Source organism: Mesoplodon bidens (genome assembly GCF_964165515.1).
Source record: "Mesoplodon bidens genome assembly, chromosome: 1".
Classification (NCBI taxonomy): domain Eukaryota; kingdom Metazoa; phylum Chordata; class Mammalia; order Artiodactyla; family Ziphiidae; genus Mesoplodon; species Mesoplodon bidens.
This window is the reverse complement of record NC_138176.1, coordinates 203,589,713-203,617,667: the sequence shown is the minus strand read 5'-3', so window position 1 is coordinate 203,617,667 and position 27,955 is coordinate 203,589,713. Positions and strand designations below refer to the sequence as shown.

The 27,955-nt window shown below is 41.7% G+C and overlaps 1 protein-coding gene across 6 annotated transcripts in view; it reads right to left on the bottom strand.

The window, feature by feature from the left end:
* Positions 1–27,955, bottom strand: part of HERC3 (HECT and RLD domain containing E3 ubiquitin protein ligase 3) — a 141,772-nt gene that overhangs the window by 73,502 nt on the left and 40,315 nt on the right. For 5 of the 6 annotated variants that reach the window (XM_081232871.1, XM_081232875.1, XM_081232874.1 and 2 more), the window contains exons 4-14: positions 22,053–22,212; positions 17,980–18,056; positions 16,918–17,139; positions 15,663–15,754; positions 13,282–13,412; positions 12,331–12,491; positions 10,045–10,121; positions 6,183–6,307; positions 4,279–4,338; positions 1,296–1,407; positions 670–859 (exon numbers count right to left, since the gene is read on the bottom strand). In XM_081232871.1, the coding sequence (XP_081088997.1) occupies positions 670–859; positions 1,296–1,407; positions 4,279–4,338; positions 6,183–6,307; positions 10,045–10,121; positions 12,331–12,491; positions 13,282–13,412; positions 15,663–15,754; positions 16,918–17,139; positions 17,980–18,056; positions 22,053–22,212 (1,407 nt within the window). Of the gene's footprint in view, positions 1–669; positions 860–1,295; positions 1,408–4,278; positions 4,339–6,182; positions 6,308–10,044; positions 10,122–10,750; positions 10,854–12,330; positions 12,492–13,281; positions 13,413–15,662; positions 15,755–16,917; positions 17,140–17,979; positions 18,057–22,052; positions 22,213–27,955 lie in introns of those variants that run through there. The other variant, XM_081232876.1, reaches the window with a different exon arrangement.

The following is a 27,955-nucleotide window of genomic DNA, read 5'->3' as shown; positions in this document are numbered from 1 at the left end:
AAGTTACTGAGCTGCAGTGAATATACCTAAAAAAAAAGTTACCAGGAAAAAATAAAAGGAAAAAGCCAGGTGACAGACGTCCTGCATTTGATTAATAAAAACACCTCAGGTTCTACTCCCATGAGAGACACCCTCCAATTCACTGAGGAACGGAAGGTTCTTATCTCAGCAAAGTGTCCGTAGCCTGCAAAAATCAGTGTGGACTCAACTGTCCTAAAAAAGAAAAACAAAACAAACATTCGGTAAGTCTCCACTAGGTCATTTTCTTCCTCTCCTTTTCTGGAGACCCGTGTATCACACCACAACTGTTCATTTCACTCCCACCCCCTAAATTAGGTATAAGAGAAAAAACAACAGATGGACATTAATTCTGAGGCACTATTAACCACTAGCCAGTGTAGGAGGAGAAAAAAATAAAGTCTAATAATCTAACTTTGTGAATATTTAAAAATCAAGATTAGTTTGGTGTAAATCATTTCAAATAACATAAATAATGGTTCAATTTGTTCAAACTGCAAATTAGAAATTAACAGCAAAGAAAGAAAAGCTTTAAGTGTTAAGGATATGAAATGGCAACAAACAGACTTGCATGTCAATCCACCAGGAGCCAATGGTCACACGAATAAAATAAAAAGCACAAAACCTCTGGTATTCAGTGCAGCGAATCACCTAAGACTTTGCTGGGGTTTGTATCCAGCCGCAGAATGGCCATAGCCAGGGGAATAGTCAACGTTATGTAATACTTGGAATCCTGGAGCAGGGGAAACTCCGGTAGTATTAAGTAGATTCTCATTGCTTCAACATCTGGTGGTGAACTTGACAACTGAGGAATCAGGCAACTTTCAAAGCTATTTAAGATCTGCATGAGAGAAAAGAGTATTGAGAAATTCAAACACACCTGAGATCTAGTTCCCTGATCTCTAAATTCATAAACTATTTGAGAGACTCTCAACTCTCATTCATTCAGTATGTACTCAAGACCCTCTATGAGCCAGGCACTGGTCTGGGCACTCAGGATACATCAGTGAAAAGTAAAGCCAAAGATCTGTGCCCACACAGACCTTACACTCTGAGGGAGCATTTCCGTAGAAAAACTTAAGCCAGAAAGTTAAAGGCAGGTCAAATTCCCAAAGTGAATTTTTTTTTTTCTTCCAAAGTGAGTATTTTACAGAGTTATGATTTATACAAGACTTCTGCCTTTTCATCCTCCTCTTTCTTTTTCTCTTCAAAGTCAACTTACTTCAATGCAAAAATGCATTTTTAAGCATACACTTTGTAAAAGTAAAAAAACATACCTGTTCTAGAATCATGGAGTGCTGAGAGTTCATTAACTTCTCAAATAACACTCTAGTTGAGTTCAGGTCAATCCCAGGGATTTTGGGACTTGTTTTAAAATGCTCATCAATTCTAAACAAACAAAAACAAAAAAATATGTATAGCACAGGGAACTCTACCTAATGTACTGTGGTGACCTAAATGGGAAGGAAATCCAAAACAGAGGGGATATAGGTATATGTAAAGCTGATTCATCTTGCTGTAGAGTAGAAACTAACACAACACTATAAAGCAACTATACTCCAATAAAAATTAATTTTAAAAAATATGTTATAAAAGAAAAACAAAGCAAACACTCTGATAGGTAGGAATTACAAAGCTGTCAACAAAATACATACTCTACATACTGATCAGAGGATCAGATTTAAATTTGACCTGGCAGACCAGGTGCACAAAAACATTAACTTTGGGGAAACCTGACAGAATAAATCTCTCTAGAATCCCTTTTTCAAGATGATCTTAAAATTTTCAAGTCTTGGGCTTCCCTGGTGGCACAGTGGTTAAGAATCCACCTGCCAATGCAGGGGACACGGGTTCGAGCCCTGGTCCAGGAGGACCCCACATGCCGCGGAGCAACTAAGCCCGTGCGCCACAACTACTGAGCCTGCGCTCTAAAGCCCGCGAGCCACAACTACTGAGCCCGTGAGCCACAACTACTGAAGCCTGTTCACCTAGAGCCCGTGCTCCGCAACAAGAGAAGCCACCGCAGTGAGAAGCCCGCGCACCACAGTGAGGAGTAGCCCCCACTCGCCGCAACTAGAGAAAGCCCGCGTGCAGCAACGAAGACCCAATGCAGACAAAAATAAATTAATTAAAAAAATTTTTTTTCAAGTCTTTTTTCCTTCAAGTCAAAGTACAAGGATCATTTCAATTTGAGGCTGTCTTGAAATTTATATGCACAGTGTTCTTTTCCTGATTTACTTTTGTATTTTTGACTCTTTCCGTCATTGTGGTACATTGAACTAGACATAGATGCTATGCCTAGGTGCAAAAAACATCCCTTGTGCAAACTGGCCCACTCATCAACAAATGCCAAGTTTAAAGCAAGTATTTTTTAGAAAATCAGATCTACAATAAATGCAAAGTTAATGCCTCGCTCAGTTAACACAAGGAATACTATTACATTCACTCAAGGACTAATTTCACTGCTACCGTTTTTAACTTCCTAGCAACTAATCATTTTTCTAACCTTAAATAAAGTCTTAGTTTTTTAGAGACTTGCAGAACGTCTCTTTTAAATTCCCACTCCTGAACATACCATATCTGCTAATTACAAAAGAACTATCTATTTGCAAAACAGCCTTCTGTTTATGCGTAACAGACACATTCAGATAGTTTTAATACCATCTGACATCATTGTTTTAATCTATAAAAAATAAGTAGAGTTTCTAACATTTGAAAAAAAACATAATTATATGTATTGGAACCTAAGTGGTCAAACAAGAAGAGCTACTTAGGCTTTGTTTGTTGGATCTTTTGTTACTGCCATTCTAAAAATAAATTTGCCCAAAACATAGAAATTAATTCCAATGTCCCATATGTAACCTTCCATATGCTTAGAAGTACCTTCTGTTATGCTGTTAAGAAAAAACAAAATATTTTATCTACATGTATTTATGCTTTGTTAAACTGGATCTTCATTTTCACTGGTTTACTACGATGTATTTTACATAAAGCAGGAGAAGCAAAACTCCAGAAATAGCACCAAAGTCCATTTAAAAAAAAAAGGTTTTACCCACAAAGCTACAGAATCCATGATACTAAGGATGGATAGCCTAAGAAATCTGGCCAAGAGCCATTCCCAACTTTCATAAAAGCTGTCCTTCTAGAATAAGATTTCTCAACCTTGGGACTATTGATTTTTGGGGTCGGATAATTCTTTTCTGGGTGGGTGGAATTGTGAGACGCTTGGCAGCATCTCTGGCCTTTGCCCACTAGATGCCAGTAGTATATTCTCCACCACTGTAACAACCAAAAAATGTCAGTAGAGACTGCTGAGGGGAAGCAAATCAGCCTGGTTGAGAACCACTATTCTAAAAGACCAACATTAGCACAATACAGAATATTTTTCCCTGGAGGAAAAGCCTAAGTATTGACTCTGAAATGAACTGGATGAGCTCATTTCAGTTGCCCTAATGATACAAGTAAATGACTTTGCAATCTTTAACTGTAACTGAACAGAGTTTCTGAAGCAATCTCTTGCAACCCAGTTAGGGACAGAATTTGGGGCAGGGATGGAGTGGGAGATGAGATTCACACACAGAAATGAAGTCTAAGTCTTCGTGGGATTTCATGAGCCTTGTCACTGGCAGGAAAAGGATAGAAAGATGGTCAGGACTTGGGATCACCAACGATCAAAACCTATGACAAGACCGTTCTGCTGCACCAAGTTCCTGAGGGGGATATTTGCAGAAGGGATAAGGCCTAGCAAAGAAACGTTATTTACAACCTGGGAGTTCAGGCCAAATGTAATTTCCTGGTGGGCTGGGCTGGCCCTGAGTCCAAGGAGTCCCTGAAGCCTCTTTGGAACTTTTTCCCTAAGTTCACTCTTTCTGAGAAAAGAAAAAACTATGGGAAAGCAAATCAAAGAAACCAAGGAGATTATTTAAAGAATTAAGAATTTAAGAATAAAAACGATTAACATTTTGGAATACCCTGAAAAATACTACTTTTGACTACACCAACCCTTTCTGAGACGCCGTTGTCTCTCTTTGGTAACCTGCTTCTCTGCCAACCAGGCATGAATCAGCATGGCTCTTCCTGAGGTCCTCTCACTCATCATCACTGGGCGTTCCAATTTCTGTGCAAATCATTGGCTTATCCACTGAATTAAGGCCAACCACCATCAAAGAGAACAGAAGTCTTTCACGGCCTTTGCTGAGTAAGTATTTGCATCACATGTGGGGTTTCCTGGGTTTTTTTTAAAGACTCTAAATCACTTACTTTTTCTCAAGAAAACTTCCATTCCAACAGGCTGCAGAAGACATTATCTGAATGACACCACTGCTCAGGAAGAAAAAGGGAGGGAAGCCTTTAATAATTACAAATAAATGGTTGTTTAAGCATTAAATGACAGGTTTAGTCCTCTATTCCAAGGTTTCATTAATAGCTGCTTTTTCTTACCCAGGTGAAGCCTCGGAAAATGTACATTGCTTTAGAGAAACATTGTGTCATGTCTCAAAATGGACAAGAGCTTAAGTTTTCCTTAAGTCACGTTAAAATAAAATAAAAAGATGGTATCAAAGCTACCAAAAGAAAACTCTTGGGCCTAATAATAATGATCTTGAACGTTCTTTTCCCATCAATCATCTAAGACACTCCCCACCTCACCTCCAAAAGTGAACACAAAATAAAACCAAAAAAAGAGAAGCTGTTATTTACCAAACACAGAAAGTATCTTTGCGAATTAATAACCAAACAAGTACTTCCTTCTATTTTGTTACCCATCTGACAAAGAAACGAAAAATAAGTGAAATAAGTGTTTATTCCTATTATCTAGATTACATAGTTTCTGAGGAAACCGCTAGTTTCTGAGGACCCAGGGTGAAACAGCAGTCAGGAACCCCGGACTCTCTTAGTTAATATAAGGAAAAGGGAAGGAATAAAACAAATATACGGTTGAGGAGGGGATCCCAGCAACTTCTATTAATCAGAGAATCCGGGTCAGGAAAGATCTTTAGAGACCATTTCTTGCATCCTGTCCTTTTGTAAATAAGAAAACTAAGAATTAGTGAAGTGTCAAGGTCCCAGCCAAGGAGGTCCCAGTCCCCCCACCCCTCCCACGGTGAGTCTAGTCCCCCAGCCCCTTCCCTGCCACCTTCCAGCCTGAGCGTCCCAGCAGAACCACCCAAAGTTAGAGGGATTCGGAGGACCGCCATGGAGGTGCTCTAGGGCATTCCCAATGATCCTCCACTCAAAAAGCTGCCACCTGGGGCTTCCCTGGTGGTGCAGTGGTTCAGAGTCTGCCTGCCGATGCAGGCGACATGGGTTCGTGTCCCGGTCTGGGAGGATCCCACATGCCACGGACCCTGCCCTGTACACAGGCACTCTCCTCTGTGAGCCATGGCCGCTGAGCCTGCACATCCGGAGCCTGTGCTCCACAACGGGAGAGGCCACAACAGTGAGAGGCCCGCGTACCGCAAAAAAAAAAAGCTGGTGTGCCCAAAGTTTAGGGCCCTGGGCATTTGCTCCACTACGATCTCTATCATAAAGCAAGATGCTTTATACACATTTCTGGGAACCGTCACCACCTAATATTCAGCCTGATTCATTCATTCCCAAGAATTAGACTCTGCAGAAAAATGGAAAAGCTGAGGAAAGCCAATAAAATGCGTAAAAATGTTAAAAAAAAATTCTCTTTTAAGAATGAAATAAACTTGCTGAAAGGCCTCAGTCCTTTAACTGTACTTTTTTCTCTACTTGACACCGAATTACTATCTCAACTGATCATTTTGAATGTGAAAATGCTAAATTACTCAGATTAGGTAAAATAAGCTGTCTTAGATTTGGGAAGCTTTGGAATATGCATATGAAGAAACTCTTGGAGTTAAACAATAACACTGAGTTTTCTTAGCAGAAAGGCCAACTCAGGCCTTCATCAGTCAGGATGAAGATCCAAACAAGGGAAGTTGAGGAATACATTCTGTGAGAAAATGGGGGAACAACCTATTACGTTATCTGGGTCTAAGGGCACCAAATCCTGAATAAACATGTCCTCCCCAAAAAATGCTTCCCTAAAATGTAAAACTCCATTTATATTCACAACCTCAGTATGGAAGTAGGGAAAATCACTAAGCTAGGAAGTTCCAACACACTTTGAAAAAAAATGAAAACAAGCAACCACATACTTGATTGTATTTGCATTGTTGTGTTCTGAGAGCTTTTGTCTCCAAACTGCTATGGTTTCATCATTTATTAAACTGGTGTAATGTGCTTGGTTCATCATCCTGAAGTCAACAGCAGGAGAAGAATTCTGAAGGATTAAATATAACAATAAAAAAGAGAAACTATGTAACGGCATGGATCTTTCCTCATCTCCCTCTCCCCATATATTCCCCACTTTGTGTTGCACTTACATACAGGAGCTGGGGTGCACTGCCAGATACTCCCACCCTTCAGAATGGAGGCGCTCACTCCCCCAGCTACCGAGAGTGTACACTCCTGAGGGCTCCCAGCTGTGCTGCCCTGGGCTAGTGCTTCGGTCCTTTCCCACCCAGCAGCAGGTGGGGGCGTGGTACCAGGGCCCAGTCCCCTTGCCTCCAGCAGGATTTAAACCTGTAAGATTCCTCTGGGAAACAGACTCTGAGCCTGAGATTTATGTTCAGGGGTGGGGGTTGCCTTAGAACCACATTTCCTTAGGGATGAAGGAGGTAGGATTGGGCCGAAGGAGAAGGTGAACTGCAGCTCAGTGTAACAGAGGCCTCAGCCAATCCCATGGGGAGCTCTGAAGATGGGATGGCCCTTTAGCACACTCCCCAGAGAAACCAAACCAATATGACTTCTTCAGGCTTCTTTCCCACTCTGCTTTGAATCACCAAAACAACAAGGCTTATAAATTACTAATCATTTGCCATAACTGTTGACCAAACTCCAACAAAATGTATTACAAAAAGTCAGAGTTCAGTTACAATCTGTATTGCAAATAATCCTTGAAAACTTAATGTCTCTTAATGTCTTGCTCAAAGTATAGAGCTATAAATTTATAAGAAAGGTAACGAAAAGGACATGTCAATAATGGCCTTGAAAATCCCAAATGCTGCCCAGCACTGTACTGTACGTCCTTTCTTCAGTGAGATTAAAAAATAATAATAATATAAGCACTTCTATTTCCTAAAATCACTCTTTTTCAACTTATTCTCCCCAAATCCTGTTCTTGAGCTAGAACTAAGAAGTTGAGAGTGCTTTATGCCTCCTGTACTTGTCACTAAAAAGGAGGAAAAAAGTAATATTAAAGCATTAACCAGATGATCACTTTTTCTCCTTTGCACCTGCACATAAAAACACAACTTTCTGAGTAAACTTTCTTGGTTATCTTCTCAGAGTTATGAGTTTAGATATCATTATAATGGAAAAGGAGAAGGGCATGTAACAAATCAGAGATGCTCGTCAAAGTTTATGATCATCTGTTCTTGATAATTATTTGACGAAAATGACCACAGACATCTATTGAGAGAACAAAAGCCATCTTGGATTACACAGAGAAAACCTATAAGACAAAGCAGACACTTGAGAACACACAAACAAGACTGCCTCTCCACCATGGTCTTACAACCCACTGTCATTATATAAATTTTAATTACTTCCCCCATTCAAAGGGGTAGCTGAACATAGACACTAACACATACTTACAATAAAATATAAACATAGAACTATTCTGTCGGTCTTCATTGCAAGTCCAATAAACCACAGATGCCTTGGATGCAGTGCAACCTCAGAATCACATAAAGACTCAAGAAAAAGCGTCGATTTTCCATACCTTAGAATTACATACAGCCCCAAAAGAAAAGAATTGGTCTAGGTTGGTGTTTCCCAACTGTGGCTGCACTTTGGATCACCAGAGCTTTCAAAAATCCCGACAGCCAAGTCACACTCTAGACCAGTTAAATCAGAATCTCTAGAGACATCAGCATCTTTTTAAGACTCCTAGGTCTTAGTCACTAATTATGTAATATCTTTGTAGGGTGACAGATGTTAACTAGACTTCTTGTGGTGACCATTTTGAAATTATAGAAATATCAAATCACTATGTTGTGTACCAGGAACTAAAATAGTGTTGTAGGTTAATTATACTTCAAAATCAAACAAACAAACGTCTTCTAAGTCATATTCGAATTATTGTCAGTTTCTTGTCTCTTTGTTACCTTACACTTTTAGCGCGTGCAGCTCTTACAGCTGTTTAAAATTTAACCCAAATCACTATGTTGTGTACCAGGAACTAAAATAGTGTTGTAGGTTAATTATACTTCAAAATCAAACAAACAAACAAACAAACGTCTTCTAAGTCATATTCGAATTATTGTCAGTTTCTTGTCTCTTTGTTACCTTACACTTTTAACGCGTGCAGCTCTTACAGCTGTTTAAAATTTAACCCAAATCACTATGTTGTGTACCAGGAACTAAAATAGTGTTGTAGGTTAATTATACTTCAAAATCAAACAAACAAACAAACAAACGTATTCTAAGTCATATTCGAATTATTGTCAGTTTCTTGTCTCTTTGTTACCTTACACTTTTAACGCGTGCAGCTCTTACAGCTGTTTAAAATTTAACCTGGAAAATTTAACTTCGCCAACAATAAGCTACTTGCACTTCCTTCTCATCAAGGGTTTGTTCTCCAGTCCCAACAGTGTTAACTACAGTAAATTTAAAAGCCAACTACAAATATCAGATACCATATTTACAAAAGAAATGAAACGAAGTTTTATGTTGAATTTCACAGGAAAACTGAAGTTGGTTAATCAAGCCACTTTCATAGGGAAATGAATACTTCAAACTCTACTACTTGTGGACACAAAGTTATTATCCTGCAGAGATTCAGGGCTTTTCAGGTTTCGCTTTATTAGCATCTTAAAGGAACAAAGGATAGTCTCAGCTTTTCTCAAGGTTTCTCTGTAAAGCACTTGAAGCTGGTCCTAAAAGTAACAGTTCCAAATCACCCCAGATGGCTGCACTCAACACAACTTTCTCCAGGATCCTGACCTGGAAAAGAGCTAACTGTCAGTTTCAGCTGTCCAACCTGCAGCCTCCGACTCCACCACAACCTTTAATACCAACGTCATAGAATGATACTGACTAGAAGGCCAGAACATGGCGTACTGAAAGATGGCGAAGTATCAGAGAGAGGCGGAGAGTTTCCAGCAGCGACAAGGCCCCTTGTGTCCACAGACCCTCATTTTCTTTCCAACCTATTCTGATTCCTTTGTCATCACCAATGGCCTGTCCCTGCTCCTTCAGGGGAAGATAAGGATCAATGCACTACCTAAGTGCTTGGTGAATAAAAGCAAGGTGGACGGGGGGGGGGGGGGGGGGGGGGGGGGAGGGAGAGAGGAGAGGAAGCCTAAGAGCAGGGGAGGGGGTGGAAAGCAGAAAACAAATCTGTGGCGCTGATTTCTCGTCCAGAGAGGGGGGTGAATTAAAGCCCTGCCACAGATACCTGGCCCACGTCCTCCTCGACCTCCACCCCTGAAAGAATGTCATTCTTCCTGACTTACCCACCACAGTGATGCAGGAGACAACCTGAGGGAAATTTTAGTGTGGTGCTACGAGCAGATGATAAATAACAAGGGGGAGCTGAATACTGCGGCAACTCTTATACTTCGTGTAGGCTCGATCACATCAAACAAACCCAGAGAGCTCTCAAATACCCAGCATTTGTGGCTACTTCACAGGGAAGGAAAGAATGGGAAGTCAGACAATCCCAAAGTAAGTATGAACTCTCTAAGGCCTCCTTAAGTCTCTTTTGGGACAAATCCAGATATAAATAAATCATTTTCAACTATAAATTAGAACTCTGGGATTAAAATACCAAGAAAATTATTGGCACTTCAAGGAAGCAAAATGGAGATGACCTCAAGGTTTAGTTGGCTTGTTTTAACAGAATAAAATTGGTAGAAACAAAGAGTAACGTTGCTCTCATGTAATTATTTATTAAAATAAATATTGGCTCACCATTATTCCACCCCCAAAATAATAGTCAAAAGAAAACTTTACCTCATATTTGGAGCAAAGTACAAAAGTCTGGTCTCCTCCAGAGAAGATCTGCTTAACAATATGATATTTAAAGCGATCTGTCAAAAAAATTTTCAAGAGCGTGTTTTTCAACAATTAACGTTTTTCTAATATTCCAAAATATGCTTCAGAAGGGTTTCCTATCCATTTAATTCTGTCCGAGAAGTAAGAAACCTCCTCCCCTGGCTCTCTTCCCAGGACTGTTTCTACTTCAGTTAAAATTAAACATATAAAACTGTATCTTCCACTCTAACCCTCCCTCCCTCCCCCCCACTGCCAGCTAGTCCTGACCTCGTTTCTGTTTTTCATTCTAACTCTGTCATGCCACTGCCCTGAAGTTTAAAACAGTCACTACCATGAACCATAACATCTGCTAAGAAATCATTCGGCACCTGAGTGTGGTGGTCTGCAGCCCCTCGGGGTGCAGCTTGCCTCCGGAGGTCCTCCACATCCTACCTCAGCTTTGCCTCCCATCATACTGCGCCCGTGCTGACACACCCCCACCACCACCTCGCTTTTATTTCTAATACACCACACTACCTCGCACCTCCACGCCTCTTCCTCTGCCTCCCCCAGTGCACACAGTATTCTCCATACAGGGCGCCTCCTAGAGCATAACTGGAAAGGTGCTCCTGGAATGTGCAATTCCACGGTACTCACCACTGCCCACCCACTCACAGTCCTCTACCTGGCTAACTCCAAATCATCCTTTTAAGACACAGCTCAGACTTCCTCTAACCGGAATACTCCTTGATGCCTTCCTCTGTGCTCCCACATTACCATGAAGGTTCCTAAAACCACAGCATTTACATAACAAATTGAAATTTACCTACTTTGGCAAACATCCAAGCACAGATTTATGATCACATAAGTTATGCGGTAATTAACCACTTCAAAGACTTTGTGGTTTCAAATTAATCTATAAAATGTTTGAGTTTTTCACATTGGTATATTTCTTAAATATATGCATTCCTAACATGCCTACAATGCCTTAAAGAAAAAGAAATTTACAAATGATAGAGAAGAGGACACCAAGCCAAGCCATTCTTTCACTTTGGGGAACATCACCTAAACAAAATCTTGTTTATTTTACATTTTAAGTTCCACTACATTTTTAGATGCTCATATGTTCCTTCCATAAATATTTATTGAGTGAGAAGTTTGTGCCAGGTCCTGTGCTATATGCCAGGTTTATAAAGAGGAAAAGACTCCATCTCTATACTTAAATTTCTTATAATCCAGCAGGGAACTTATGATTGTTATGGTTAAAATAAAATTCTGATCAAGCCAGAAGTGTGTCATTTTATAGTCTTCAAAATCAAAATTAATTAATTATTAAATCACACTTCTAATGACTCTCCAGCTGCATTTAAGCTTCTGGATTTATTATTTCAAGTCACTCTTACTGAGTGACTGCCTTATTTTGATTTCTAATGAAATGGAACTATTTTGAAACGAAATGGTACAAAATTCAACTGTTTTCTAAGAGAAGGAAAAAATGGCATGAAAAGAAATCATGTCATGTTTTGGCCAAAATAGTAATCATAAAGGAAAGGTAACACAGTACAAGCATTAAGAGCACAGGCTTTAAGACTCACAGATATAGAGAACGAACTAGTGGTTCGTTCGAACTAGGGCGGGCAATATAGGATGGGGGCGTGGGAGGTACAAACTACCGGGTATAAGATAGGCTACAAGGATGTGTTGTACAACACCGGGAATATAGCCAATATTTTGTAATACCTGTAAATGGAGTGTAATCTTTAAAAACTGTATAACCTTTTTAAAAATTAAAAAAAAAGAACACAGGCTTCAGAATGAGGCAGACCTGGTTTTAAATCCTGTTCCCCGAATCTGTATCATCTCGGGCAAGTTACTTAACCTCCTAAAGACTCAGTTTCCTCATCTCCAACATGGGTATAATAACCACTAGTTCTTAAGGTTGTTTTCAGTGCTTAGCATGGTTATGGAACTTGGTTAAGCGTTCAATAAACGTGAACTTTCATTATCAGCAACAATAATAAAATGTATACACCACCATCAAGGTCCTTAGGGCCAAAATGACATGTTTTGCTTTATTCTCTAGGATCTCAACTATAGAGCCTCATGCATAGTGAGTACTCAAATACTTGTTGATTGACATTAAAAGAAAATATTTCACATGCTTTCCTTCCAAAAGACCTCAAGGTAAAAAATAACTACGTGTTCTATAAACAACTGTTTTTAGCATTTAAAATACCATTCAATTCTAATAAAAATCACTCTTACCAGCTCTGGCTGAAAGCTGGCCGCTATGGGCGGCCCAGTAACCTTTCACAGGAGATGGGCACTTGACATTACAAGTGTGTCCAGTTCCTAACTGACCTCTTGCTCCACAACCAAATGCATAGATGAGTCCAGAAGAAGGCACAAAGGCTAAGGTGTGTTGTCTGGGGGAAAATAATGTAAATTAACCCATCAGCATCCCTTCTGATACGGATGAATACACACTCTGACTTTTCACTTCCACATGTGAGCACTGCAGTTCCTAGGGGTGCCCCTTGTGTTCCCATGTGCCTGTTTTTTTGCAGTGCTGGCTCTTTGTAACACCATCCTTCTCTGATAATCTAGGTCATCGGGATGATGGCAAGACTCCTCGGAAAGAGCTGAAGGCCTGCTGCATCTGGGATGGGTGGGAAGAGGCGGGGTGGACCAGCAAAACTTCCAAGACATTCTTTTTTTTTTTTTTTTTTTTTGCGGTACGCGGGCCTCTCACCGTTGTGGCCTCTCCCATTGCGGAGCACAGGCTCCGGACGCACAGGCTCAGCGGCCACGGCTCACGGGCCCAGCCGCTCCGCGGCATGTGGGATCTTCCCGGACCGGGGCACGAACCCGTGTCCCCTGCATTGGCAGGTGGACTCTCAACCACTGCGCCATCAGGGAAGCCCCCAAGACATTCTTTGAGGCTCTCTCACTTTCCTTTCTTCATGTCTCCCACACATCGTGCTATTGTTTACCCCAAAGCAGCATACTAGCCCCAGGTGGCTCTGCTTCTCTAAAACCCTTCCTCACCACACCCTGCTCAGATCGGACTCTCTCCAAACTTTCACCATAGGTGTGCATGCAGTTAAGATTTCTTAAAATGATGGTGGCTCGGTCTAACCACATTCTCCATCACTACAAAGACATGATCCATTTCTGGGTCTTAATAGCTATGAGGAAGCTCTTAGGAGCACTCACCTGCCACAGGCAATCTGAGAGACTTCACTGCCCATCAGCTCCAGAACTCTTCTTGGATTAACCTCATCATTCATGGAATCATGTCCAAGTTGCCCACAGGAACCAGCACCAAAGGTAAACACACCTCCACTCTAACAAGGAGCAAATACCACATGACTGCACTGTGTCTCTGAGTTTGCATACACTCCTTTAGCCTCTGTATACAAAATTCATATCACAACGGTCTGTATAAGAACGCTACGCTCGCTTGATACTTAGCCAAGTCACTTCTTTGGAATGTTGATTAAATGGAAAAATAATTTAAAAAGAACTTAAGACTACACTTTTATGGAATAAAGACAGTACTGCTCAAGGGAATGTGTGCCATCTATAAATTCTGAAAGTTGTTTAAAAGTACAACGATGTGTTAATAAGAAGAAAAAAAAGAAAAAGATAGGTGAAATGAGATGATTTTGCATGATCATTTATATGTAAGAAATTAAATGCTCCACAGATTCCTTGGAAAGTAAGATCTTTTTAGCAGCTGTATTTGAACAAATGCTAAGGCATTTTATTAAAGTGAATCTATAATGGTATTTGTTCGACATGAAAATATCTTTTCATTCTCTCTAGATGTAACTGTTTTAGAAGCAAAAGACATAGGTAGATAATTTTAAAACATTAATTACATTGTTCTTTCTTTTTTACATATATTTAAATGGCTTGTTTTAAAGGAACACAGAATATTGCTATATATATTTGAAAGTTATATAAACATTGAACTATTTTTTAACACCAAAAATATATATTTTTTTCTATTGGAGTATAGTTGCTTTACAATATTGTGTTAGTTTATACTATACAGCAAAGTCAATCAGCTATACGTACACATATATCCCCCCTTTTTTGGATTTCCTTCTCATTTAGGTCACCACAGAGCATTGAGTAGAGTTCCCTGTGCTACACAGTAGGTTCTCATTAGTTATCTATTTTGCACACAGTATCAATAGTGTGTATTTGTCAATCCCAATCTCCCAATTCATCCCACCCCCCTCTTCCCCCTTGGTATCCATACGTTTGTTCTCTATGTCTGTGTCTCTATTTCTGCTTTGAAAATACCAAGATATTAACAGTGATTCTTTTGAGTTAGAATCCTTCTTTATTTTACAGTTATTCCATAATGAACAGGAACTACTTCCATAGTAGAAAAAAATCACTTTAAGAACAAATTTATGCCAAAGAAATGCCAAAAGGGTCAGGCCAGCTTAGCACTTTCTTTCTCACAGTGGCATTCTAGAATCTTTTCTGAAAGGGCGTATTTTTCCCTGATATCAGTCTCAGGAGGTTGAAGAACATACCCTAAACACCACTAGCTTCCCTTAATAGTAACTGATTTGAATGTATTATCCTCATATTTTTATTTTCTATTTTTAAAATTTATTTATTATTATTTATTTTGGGCTGTGTTGAATCTTCGTTGTGGTGCACAGGCTTCTCATTGCAGTGGCTTCTCTTGTTGCAGAGCATGGGCTCTAGGCGTGCAGGGCTTCAGTAGTTGTGGCGCATGGGCTTAGTGGCATGTGGGATCTTCCCGGACCAGGGCTTGAACCCGTGTCCCCTGCATTGGCAGGCGCCGTCTTAACCACTGAGCCACCAAGGAAGTCCCTCATATTTTTAGAAAGTCTTAAATCTCACTGTGGCTCAACTTGAAGAAAAAGATATTTTTGTGTTGGACTTCCCTGGTGGTTCAGTGGTTAAGAATCCGCCAGCCAGGGCAGGGGACACGGGTTCGAGCCCTGGTCTGGGAAAATCCCACAAGCTGCGGAGCAACTAAGCCCATGCGCCACAACTACGGAGCCTGTGCGCCCAGAGCCCGTGCTCCACAACAAAGAGAAGTCACCGCAATGAGAAGCCTGCGCGCCACAACAAAGAGTAGCCCCTGCTCGCTGCAACTAAAAGAAAGCCTGCACGCAGCAACAAAGACCCAACACAGCCAAAAATAAAATAAATAAATAAATTTATTTTTTAAAAAATACTTTTGTGCTACTTTTAATAAAGGTCTTCAGGGAAGTATGGCTGAATTAATGTCTAAGTCTTTGTTACTGGGGAGCTTTCATAGGGACACTGGTCATATGCATTTAGCCTGGGAGCTAGTGTCAACTGGAAGGGGGCAAGGATCCGTCTTCTTGAGTGCCTGGAGGCTGACCACCACTGGAGGGAGGGAAGAGAGAGAACGCAGATGGTTGCTGAGAAGGGAGACAACCCTGGACTATTTTTACACACTACCAACTGCTCTCTCTAAAAGGCCCTATCCAACCAACCAAACCACGATAAAGAAGCATTCATGTCATACCCAGCACCAGAGTGCCGCGGAACAAACCAGAATACTCCAAGGCCCTTACTTTTGTGAGAACTGCTGTATGCTCTTCTCCGCAACTGATATACACGACTTTTTGTGTTCGTAGGAGCTTCACATGGCAGGGAGACTCCCGATCTAGAATAAGAGAAATAGCACAGGGTCACTACCATTTGCCTTTGAGATGTACACAGCTGTCTCAGCCTGAAGTCTGGGTCCCCCTGGACTCCTGACTCTCATCTTCCGCTTCCTGCCTGACCCTCCACTTGCATGTCTAACAGACGCCTCATGTTTAATGTACTGAAAACTTAACTCATGGGTTCCCTACACTCCCCAGTTCTTCCCAGTGCTCCGCCCTGCTCCCCATACACAGCTTTCCTCATTTCATAAATGCGACTTCACCCTTCCAGCTTTTCCTCTTTCTTTCAAACTACACATCCAACAATAAGCAAAACCAATTGGCCCACCTTCAAAATATATTCAAATCCACCTTTTTTTTTTTTGCAGTGCGCGGGCCTCTCACTGCTGTGGCCTCTCCCGTTGCGGAGCACAGGCTCCGGACGCGCAGGCTCAGTGGCCATGGCTCACGGGCCCAGCCGCTCCGCGGCATGTGGGATCTTCCCGGACCGGGGCACAAACCCGTGTCCCCTGCATTGGCAGGGACTCTCAACCACTGCGCCACCAGGGAAGCCCCCAAATCCATCTTTATTCCCACTACTCCCAAACTGGTCTTCCAGCTTCCCCCATGGACCCACTCTAGGCAAAGTTAAATTGGATCACTCTTCTCCTCAACACCTCGGTGTCTTCCCTGATTTCACTGAGAGAAGCCAAACTCCTTACCCTGCCCTTCAGGCCTTACATAATGGGGCCCCGCTAGCTCTCTGAGCTCCCGCCTTCTGGTCATCCCAGCCCCGAGCACACCACAGATCCTCCTGCACCAGAGCCTCTGCACACCCTGTTCCCTCTGGCTGGAACAGTCTCCGCCTAGCGTATCTACACGTCTCCTCTCCGACTTGACTTCCTACAGGGCTCTGCTCAAACATCTCATCCGAGAGGCCCTCCCTGGCCACCTTACATGAAATAGGAACCTTTCCTCTCAAAGCCTGTGACACACTGTAGACTTACTGGTTTGTGGTTTGCGTCTGCCCACCAGCAGGCAATCTCCACTAAGCCAAGGGTATTCTCTGTCTTGGTCCCTGCCACACCCTTAACGCCTGACACGGGGCCAGCACATACAAGCCCCTCAGGAAGCACATACTGAGCAAATGAGGTTAAGAGGGCCACGTGAAGACTTCACCTACCTTTCTCATCGCTGAGCCCGAGCTGCCCCGCGTTATTCATCCCCCAGCCAAATACGGCTCCCGAGAGAGACAAGGCAAAGCTGTGGGCCCCTCCTGCAGTCACCTGTGCCAGCGGGATCCCCTCCAGGGACCTCACCCTCTGCGGGCTGGCTTGGGAGGGGAACTCCTTCCCCAGGCCCAGCTGCCCATGGCTGTTCTTCCCCCACGTGAAGAACTGGCCATCTGAAATAAGAAGAGGATAACTGGTATTACCAGAAATGATACAAGCGCCATCCACAAAAATAACCTTGTTAGAACAACAGGGTTGCCCAGTAGGCTCATGGGTTAGTGCCCTCCGGCCGCAACACACACACACACACCCAAGAGCAAGGGAGCACACACATTTCATACTGGAACCAAAACTCCCACCTGTCATGACAACAGAGATAAGCTGAGCCTTATCACCCTTCCAAGGCTATTAACGTTTATGCAAAGAAAAAAGTAAATGTTTAAGTCAATTCGGTTTTGAATAGGCAATTACCAGGCTTTGATCCACTAAGCAAGGTGAAAGAGTTCTGACCACACCAGGACCACGAGAGACCCAGGACTTCACGGGGTCTAGCTATGACCCGGACGGCACCACAGAGGATCAAGCAGGACCTGATTGTGCTGACTTCCCCTCAAATTTATCCTAACAAAATACAGCATTATTTGCTGGCTTAGGTTTTTCTAACTCCGTCTTCTTCATTTATTTGGGAGCTTCACGGTGGAATATAACGCCATGGTGAGCTGTATGTAGCTAAGAAAAACCAATCTTCTGCTCAAGAACACGACTCACGTGCCGTCCCCTCCTCCCCTTCCCCCGAGAGAGGGTTGGAGCAGCAATGACGACCACCTCCTTCATCATCCAAACCCTGAGAAAAGTGTGAGCTACACTAAGGCTGTCTGAGAATTGCTGCTGTCCAACGGGAATGCACAGACCCTAACTAGTTAGTTAAAGGTATCCAGTTAGATAACATCACACAAAAATGCAAAGAGAAATGGTTCTCAAATTAACAGAACATTAGCAGAGATGTACGTTACCAGCTGCAAGAGCCAAGCAGTGCCAGCTGCCACAGGAAACTTGTAATATTGTCTGCTGGTTCAGCTTCTGTATTAACCTACAACAGAAAAGACTTTCCTCTTAAGGGCATCCACGAACAATGATTGGAAATATTCCCAACTAAACAAAACAGTTGTAATAAGTAACATCTTTCATAAAAGACTTTTTTAAATCAAACATATAATCTTACATGATATAATTCTATTAAGTCTTTCACTAACCTCCTGCCTCTTAGGTAGTTACTGTTAAAGAAAAAAAAAAATTCTGCACCTAAACCCATTACCATAGCCCTCTGTTAATTCCCACCTTGTCATCTCCAATTCAGGGACAAAAGGAGTAAATTACAGAAGAAAGATCCCTAAGAACATGGCTAGTATGTAAATGGCTTTCAAATGAGGGCAAGGCGATGATTCAGCGATCCCACTTCTGGGTATATATCCAAAAGAACTGAAAGCTGGGTACCAAAGAGATATTTGTATACCCACATTGATAGCAGCATTATTCAAAATGGCCAAACGGTGGCAGCAACCCAAGTATCCATCAACAGATGACTAGAAAAACAAACGAGGTATACACATTCGGAATATGTATACAACAGAATGTTCATCAGCCTTCAGGAACAAAAACTCTGACACATGCCACGACATGGATGAAACTTGGACATTATGCTAAGTGAAATAAGTCAGTAACAAAAAGACAAATACTCCATAATTCCACTTACGTGAGATACCTAGACTAGTCAAATTCATACAAATCAAAGTCTAACAGTGCCTGCCAGTGGCTGGGAGAGGAGGAATGGGGAGTTGTCATTTAATGAGTACAGAGTTAAATTTCTGCAAGAGAAAGAAGTTCTGGGGACTGGTCATACAGCAACGTGAATATACTTAACACTACTGCACTGTACACTCTAAAATGGTTAAGATGGTAAATTTTATGTTATGTGTATTTTACCATAATTTTAAAAAATTAAGAAGGGCAATGCCTCCAAAACTCTGATTCCCTAGGATGATAATGAGGAAGATCATATGATAACTTTTTTTTTTTTTTTTTTTTTGCGGTACGCCGGCCTCTCATTGCTGTGGCCTCTCCCGTTGCGGAGCACAGGCTCTGGACACGCAGGCTCAGCGGCCATGGCTCACGGGCCCAGCCGCTCCGCGGCATGTGGGATCTTCCTGGACCGGGGCACGAACCCGTGTCTCCTGCATCGGCAGGCGGACTCTCAACCACTGCGCCACCAGGGAAGCCCCATATGATAACTTTTAAATCCCACTCCTCTGCTTGCTCGTGTCAAAGACAGAGATAAGAACAGTACCCATTCACAGGGTTGTGGTGAGAATTAAAAGAAAAAATCCATGCTTGGCACTGCCCAGCAGAGGTAGACAGCCTGAGAGTATCTGCTGCTTCCTATTTTCGTAATTCACAAGTTGCCATTTACCTCTTCATTAAGTGGATGCCATGGGAACAAAGGAGTCAGACGGGCACTCTTTTGGGAAGGGGCATTTTAGAAGACAGACATCCAATAGGCGAGGAGGGGGTTATTTAGAGTGATAGGTAGATGTTGCTTTTGTTAATGGTTTATTTTTTCGGATCTAAAAAATTTATAAAATAGAGTTCACATATGCATTTAGTACCAAATAGAACCCAACTATTTTTTATTGTAGATTCACATGCAGTTGTAAGAAATAATACAGAGATCCCTTGTACACTTTGTCCAGTTTCCCCCAGTGATGACATTTTGCAAAACTACAGTATAGTATCATAACAAAGATACTGACATTAATATAACCTACCGATCTCATTTATGTTTGGATTGGCCAAAAAGTTCATTCAGGTTTTCCCATAGGATGTTACAGGAAAACCCAAATGAACTTTTTGGCCAGGCCAATATTTCCCCAGTTTTACTTGTACTCATTTCTGAGTTTGTAGTATTTTTGTCACCTGTGTAGGCTCATGTATCCAGCACCATACTCAATGGTTCCAACCCCACAAGGATTCCTTTTGTTGTACTTTTATAACCACTCCTCCCCTCCCCCATGTGTAACCCCTGGCAACCACTAATCTACCCTCCATTTCCACAATTTTGTCCTTTTGAGAATGTTATATCAATGGAACCATACAGTAGGTAGCCTTTGGGGATTGGCTTCTTTTTCACTCAGAATAATTCCCTGGGCATTTGTCCAAATTGCTGCATGTATCAATAACTTGTAGAACCCCACTATTTTTTAAAATTGGAAAATGTAATACTGCCTTGGGGCCCAGTGTTTCAGAACCTTATGAGGCAACAGCCCTTTTTCCTGGCCAGCTTCCACTTGAATTCCCCACACTCCTCCCTTTATGGGTCACCATTACCCTCAATACAACCTCCAGAATCACAGTTACAGAGAGGAAGCAGGTCAGAAGGACAAGACAAACAATAAGAAATTATACCCTTGAGGTGGAGAAAACGGGATACACATGCACAAGCATATACTGTGTTTTACCTACTCGTCTTACTGCATCCTCCCAATAACTTTGTAAAGGTACACAATACTACGTAACTCCATTCTTAAGTTAGGAAATCAAGGCCTAGATAAGTTCAACAATTTGCCCAAGGTCATTCACCTAATAAGTAATAGAGCCAGTACTGGAATCTGAGTCCGTATGACCTCGAATCTATGTTACTTTCCACAATACTAAGGTATGAATTAATGAATTTAATTAAGTTATAATATGAAATTATATACAAACTAAAGCCTCAGAAGTCATCCATAATTTAGACATGACTAATAAAAATAATAACAAACTGCTACTCTAACACAGATTACTCCATTTTTAGAAACGAAATGTCACTAAACAGCTTTTCTTGAGTCTTTGGACATCGACGAATGAAATACTTTTGTCATTAATGTTATAAATCTTTTCCTTCATATTACAATTTCGTTAAAATATAGCATCCCCCTTTTGTTAAATTTCTACTCTCCCTCTTCCCCCCAAATTAAATTAATTTTTGGAAGTAATGAATCCAAGACATTACCTGTTCTAAACCAGGAAATGGAATCAAATCATTCTTACCTTCCTGTTCCTCTTTTCCCTAAAACAGCTTTTGATTAAAGAGACAAAAATCTAAAAAGGGGAAAAAAGGAAGAGGAAGAAGAATGTATTGTCCTTTAAAAGGGATAATAATTGGGCAGGGGAGGAGAGGCATTTAATAAACACACTGGTACTGAGCAATGCACGTGCCAGAGCACCCTCAGCAAGGGTGATGCTAAAATGAATGATCCAGGTCTCCTGGCATCAAGAGCTCCCAGCTTTGGACTAAAAATAGTGATTAAATTAAAAATTGCAAAGAATGTGGCAAGTACTGCAATACAAGGAATGTTGTACATGTGCGGTATAAAGGAGCAGGAATTAAATGAAGGAAATAAACCAGTGGCCTCTGTGATCATTAAGAACCCTCAACAAACAGAGACGCCCCCCTCCAAAACATCCACGTGAAAGTAACTTTAATATTTTAGACATTTACTTAGTGGTGAAGCATCTGTTACGTATTTAGCCAAATCATCTAAGATTCAGAATTAAGTAAATGCTTAAGGGACTAAAAGCCACTGTATTAGTACTTTTGTGTTAAACAACTTATGTATATTTGGTATTTTAGCTGTTGGTAATGCTTAAGGTAATTTGGCCTGTTATTAGAGTATCAGGTCAGCCTTGTGATTCTATTTTAAAGTGACTCATTGAATAATTGTTTTAGGTTTGCAATTTTAAGTTAAAGGTTAGTAAGTCCAGCAATATGAAAAGGTGTTTTTGTATTCAAACATTATTGAGCTCCAAACACTCTGCCAGCAACTAGGCTACTGGAATAAATAAAGTACAGTTCCTAAACAACTCACATTTTTAAACTGTAGACAGACACTTCTATAAATAATTACAATTTTTGTGACAAGTGTTGTAACAGTCTAAGGCATGACAGTGACACAAAGGGAACAGCAATCAAAAGAAGAAAGCAGAACCCAAACCAAGGAATCTAACAAAGAAACTAGCAGGAAATAATATTTACAGCAACTGACATTCTTACCTGGGTACTGCCACAGAGTCCTCGGTCGTCATGAGTCCTAGCTGACCATCGCTCCCCGCACCCCAAGAAAACAGCTGGCCCCGGTCACTGAGGGCCAGACTGTGGGACTCGCCACACGCCACGTGGACAATATGCTGATCTGCCAAAGCTCCAATTTGCTCTGAAGAAGAAAAAAACAAAAACAAAGGAGGAACATGTAAAGCCCAGAAACAGGAATTACACAGAATTAGCTTCCTAGGCAGTTGTGTTTTTCAGAGAGAACCGCTACATCTGTATATTTATAAAGATTTTATATGTTTCTAAAAGGTATCCATTGAAACCCCAGCTATACTGGGTAGCACACACGCCTGGAGCGACACACACACCAGACGTTCCCTCCTGGGCCTGGTGCTTCTCCCCAGAAAGACGCCTGAAGGCTTACTATTCGTAGACGTGGAACCAGCGAGGCCCCGATGTGAGTGGGAGTGAGGCACGTGACTAAAAGCAGTGGGATTGGGTGAAATTTTGCCTGGGAACAATGAAACCTCCCCCATCCTTTCTCCCCTTGGTTCTAGAACACAATCTCTCTATATATACCTATCCATCCAGAAGATAGAAGGATTTCTCTGAGAAAATTGGCCCAAAACAAAAGACCCATAGCTACTGACGTTTGTGGGTCCCCCAATGAAATAAATGTCCAGCTTCCCGCTAGTGAACAAGACTTGCCCACACAGAGCTCCACTCACGTCTCAGTACCTCACTCTTAAATAAAAAAGACTGGCCAAGGATCAACATATACATGAGGAAATTTTAACATAAAAGTTAAAGAGCAAAGGAAACAGAAGAAAATGAATTCTGAAGAAAAAAAGATCATGCAGGGAACAGAAAAAAAATTAAGTCATTAGAAAAATAAAAGACGACAAGAAACATTCCAACATTCAAAAAATAAAGTTATCTTGGCAAATGGAAACACGGCAGCATAAATTTAAAGGAAAAACCTTCAAAAGCAAGATGGGAAGTAAGAACTGAAATTTTCTAAGAAACAGAACAAAAAGGCAAAAAAAGAAAGAAATGAGGGGATTGTCCCAAGAGGCCCAACAACGGAAAAATAAGAACTTTAAAAAGAGAATGGAGGGCTTTCCTGGTGGTGCAGTGGTTAAGAATCCACCTGCCAATGCAGGTGACATGGGTTCGAGCGCTGGTCCAGAAAGATCCCACATGCCGCGGAGCAACTAAGCCCATGCGCCACAACTACTGAGCCTGCACTCTAGAGCCCGCGAGCCACAACTACTGAGCCCGTGCACCTAGAGCCTGTGCTCCACAACAAGAGAAGCCACCGCAATGAGAAGCCCGCGCACCGCAAGAGTAGCCCCCGCTCGCTGCAACTAGAGAAAGCCTGTGCGCAGCAACAAAGACCCAACGCAGCCAAAAATAAATTAATTAAATAAATAAATTTTAAAAGGAGAGAGAATGGAAATAACACAAAATAGAAAATTTCAAAGAAGAAAGACATGAAGATTGCTCATAACTGAAGGACATGAGTTTCACAGTGAAAGGACCTATTAAAACTTCAGAATAAAGACTGATAAAAACCTACTTTAGAGCACTTCAGCTTGAAATTTCAGAGAAAGATTCTAAAAGTTTCTAGAAAGGAAAACAGTTTATATACAATAGAACAGGGATCAGAATGGCATCAGGGCCTCCCTGGTGGCGCAGTGGTTGAGAGTCCGCCTGCCGATGCAGGGGATACGGGTTCGTGCCCCGGTCTGGGAGGATCCCATATGCTGCGGAGCGGCTGGGCCCGTGAGCCATGGCCGCTGAGCCTGCGCATCCGGAGCCTGTGCTCCGCAACGGGAGAGGCCACAACAGTGAGAGGCCCGCGTACCACGGAAAAAAAAAAAAAAAAAGAATGGCATCATATTTCTCAGAAGCAATACTGAAAACTAGAAAGACAATAAAGCAAAGTCTTCAATTCTGAAGGAAAATGACTTCCAACTGAGAATTCCATATCTAGTCAGCCATGAATCAAATGGAGGAAAGAGGAAAACAATTTTCAGGGATGTAAGGCTCTCAAAATATTTTATGTCCCATGCTGCCTTTCTCAGTTAGTTACCTAACATCATGCCTCCAAAACAAAGGAAGATTCAGGTTCCAGTAAACAGGAACCTTACATATTAAAAGGTGAAGAACAGGGCTTCCCTGGTGGCGCAGTGGTTAAGAGTCCGCCTGCCGATGCAGGGGACACGGGTTCGTGCCCCGGTCCGGGAGGATCCCACATGCTGCGGAGCGGCTAGGCCCATAAGCCATGGCCCCTGGGCCTGCGTGTCCGGAGCCTGTGCTCCGCAACGGGAGAGGCCACAACAGTGAGAGGCCCGCGTACAGAAAAAAAAAAAAAAAAAGGTGAAGAATATTCCCAAGACAGCTACGTAGCAGCCTATGAAGCAAAGTTGGAGGGATGCCTCCAAAGTGAAAAATGGCATACAATCTGATGAGTTTATATTATTATGAGTTTTACACTTCTGTCAGAGAATAGAGATTACTACACAAATGAAAAAAATAAAATAACTCCAGGAAACACAATGTTTTACAGGAAATAAGAGCAATCATGGTACATAAAGTCATAATAACCAAATAAATATGATTTACATAGTTAAAAATTTCTCCTGTTCTCCTGGGCCTGAGCGCCTGGCCTGATACCTCGGCTAGGACTGAGAGCTGCCCCCCAGTGCCTGACCTATGTCCACCATTAGCCTTTCCTGCCTGGATGTGAGTGCACCACGTCACACGACACTAATGAGTTTGTCCCCGGTCTGGCAGGACACTCTCCGATCTGCCACCGATTTCCTTACCTCGGTATCTCTCAATAGCATCCCTCTTGATCTTTTTGTTTACCACAGCTGAGTAGTGTCAAAAGGCCACGTCTAGATTCCAATTATCATTTACTCCCAGTCTGGTCAAGCCCTAGGCAAACCAATTCCTGTCCCATCACAGACATGGAACTCCCACTACGATCACAACACAACTTGCAGTCCCAAAGGCAGAGGTACTGTTCAGTAATGCAAAGATTTGTGGAGAATTAAACCAATAGTTGTATCAAGTCCAATTTATTTTATTTCTCCTAGCCAGAAAACCGATTCATACTAGTGGTCTGCTACAGTGACACTTTAATCCCTCTGCTAGAATCTACTCCCTAGGGTCGATTGGGAATGCTTCATTCACATCTCTCACTGAATACACCCCTGCCCCAGTTGGGAACATTCAGGCTGCAGTGCACATTTTCACCTGTATTCTCTTCTGATTCATTCTGTCAAGACTCTACACTGTATTTTGCAGATCATGGCAGAACCTCAACCCACGCATTGAAATAATTAAACACACTAAGGAGATATTTGGCACTTTTTGACGACAAAAGTATATTTTATCTCTGATCCTCTCATAGGAACATTTTAAGGTCTTTAGAAGTCTTTAAGGTTATCAACTCTGAACGAGCCAAGGTAATAGGGCAGAAGAGCAGCAAATGTGGAATGCTGCTTACAGCAAGTCAGCGGTTCAACTGCACTTATGTTATTATGTTAATTACTGCTACTTGGCTTTTGAGCCCCAGGATAATTTCGGAATGTAAGTTGGGCAGTAAACCATCACAGGGTGGTAATAGAGAAGGATGATATGAGCCTGGAGGGTAGATGGATGCTGCTGATAGCAACTTAACGATCCTGTGAGGTGACACAGCTCTCTAATAAGCCCCAGCTGAGAAAAAGTGTGTAGTTTGGCCAAGGTTCGCAACGAATGAGTGGTGGAGCTAGGACTGGAGCCCGGGTCTTTCTGACTTCCAAGCCCATGACACGCACAAGTCTGTATCATCTTCCCTCGTGGAAAAGGACTAGGCGGATTTTAAATCGGTAACAGTAACTACGAAGTGAATAGTCTAGTTACGGATAATGGGAAAATAGACTTTTTCCTCTTACTGTCTGTTCTGAGGAGAAATATATCCAATCGTTTGCACTTAACAGCATGAGCAGTTGGGTGGAAAGTACACAGCATATACAAAATCAGTGATCAATATTTGGTAGTGGGACTTCCCTGCTGGCGCAGTGGTTAAGAATCTGCCTGCTAATGCGGGGGACACGGGTTCGAGCCCTGGCCCGGGAAGATCCCACATGCTGTGGAGTAGCTAAGCCCCTGCACCACAACTGCTGAGCAACCCCCACTCGCCATAACTAGAGAAAGTCCGCACACAGCAACAGAGACCCAATGCAGCCAAAAATAAATAAATAAATTTATTTTAAAAAAAGGGCTTCCCTGGTGGCGCAGTGGTTGAGAGGCCGCCTGCTGATGCAGGGGACACGGGTTCGTGCCCCGGTCCGGGAAGATCCCACATGCTACAGAGCGGCTGGGCCCGTGAGCCATGGCCGCTGAGCCTGCACATCCAGAGCCTGTGCTCCGCAATGGGAGCGGCCACAACAGTGAGAGGCCCGCGTACCGAAAAAAAAAAAATTTGGTAGTAAATTTTTCATAACGCTAAAATCAAATTAAGTGTCAGCAGTTAATATGACAAAAGGGATTAGACTTTCATCACTTAGATGTCTCCTTTTTTAACTAAACATACATTTTTATTCTTATACTTTTTATCTACGTTTTTTAAATTATTTATAAAAATATACACACGCACGGATACATGTGCACACATTTAAAAGAAAAAGTCAAAGGGCATATAAATATCACAGAAACATGAAAATTTAGAAGTGAGTCAGGACAAACCTTAGGTAATCCAGCTTAGCTTCCCTCATTTCTTTAACATCTTGAATAGAATATAACCCAAGTTCCCTGCAGATCCCCAAAAAGAGAATTCCCTAGTGTCCAACTTGCCTCTGGGGCCCCTGGCTTCCCACAGCTTGGCAAGCCTCTCCCTCATTTTCTTTGCTTCTGTGTCTGAAAGGTCCTATTCCCAAGCCATATTCCAACTACTTTCTTATTTTCATCTAACCATTTTGGGGGATCTGGACTATGCCTAGCAGGATCACAACTCACTTTAAAGTGACCACCCCTTCCCATAAGAGAGTTACTTCCGGGACCTCCCTGGTGGTCTAGTGGTTAAGACTCTGCACTCCCAATGCAGGGGACTCAGGCTCAATCCCTGGTCAGGGAACTAGATCCTGCATGCCGCAACTAAGACGTGGCGCAGCCACGTAAATAAATAAATATATTATTTTTAAATCTAATTAACAAAAAGAGAGAGTTACTTCCATGAGAGGGATTCTACCTCATTCCTGAGCCAAAGCACTCAAATCAGTGTCAGCGTTTTAAAAAAATTTTTAAATTATTATACAGTAAAATTGACCTTTTTTAGTGTACAATTTTATGAATTTAAGCACATATAACCAGTGACACAATCAAGATACAGAACAGTTCCATCAACCCAAAAAAGTTCCTTGTATCATCCCTTAGTCACACTCTCTCCCCATCCCTAACTCCTGGTGACTACTGATAGGCTTTCTATCACTACAGTTTTATATTTTCAATACTGTCACATAATGGAATCATATAGTACCTAACCTTTTAAAACTGGATTCTTTCACTCAATATAATGCCTCTGAGATTCATCCAGGCTGTCATATGTATCAACAGTTTGTTCCTTTTTATTAGTGAGTAGTATTCTATTGTATTATGGATGTACCACAAAGCACTGTTTCCAGTTTTAAGCAATTATAAATAGAGATGCAATAAACATTCGTGTATAGGTTATTGTGTGAGAATAAGTTTTCATTTCTCTGGAGTAAATACCCAGGACTGGGTAGTTAACCTTCCTATATACAGTTGGGTTATTTTAAAAATCGAATATGATAATCTCTGCATGGATTGTTTTGTTTGGACTGTTTATATTTAATATAATTATGGACATGTTTGGATTCGTGATCTACCTTTTT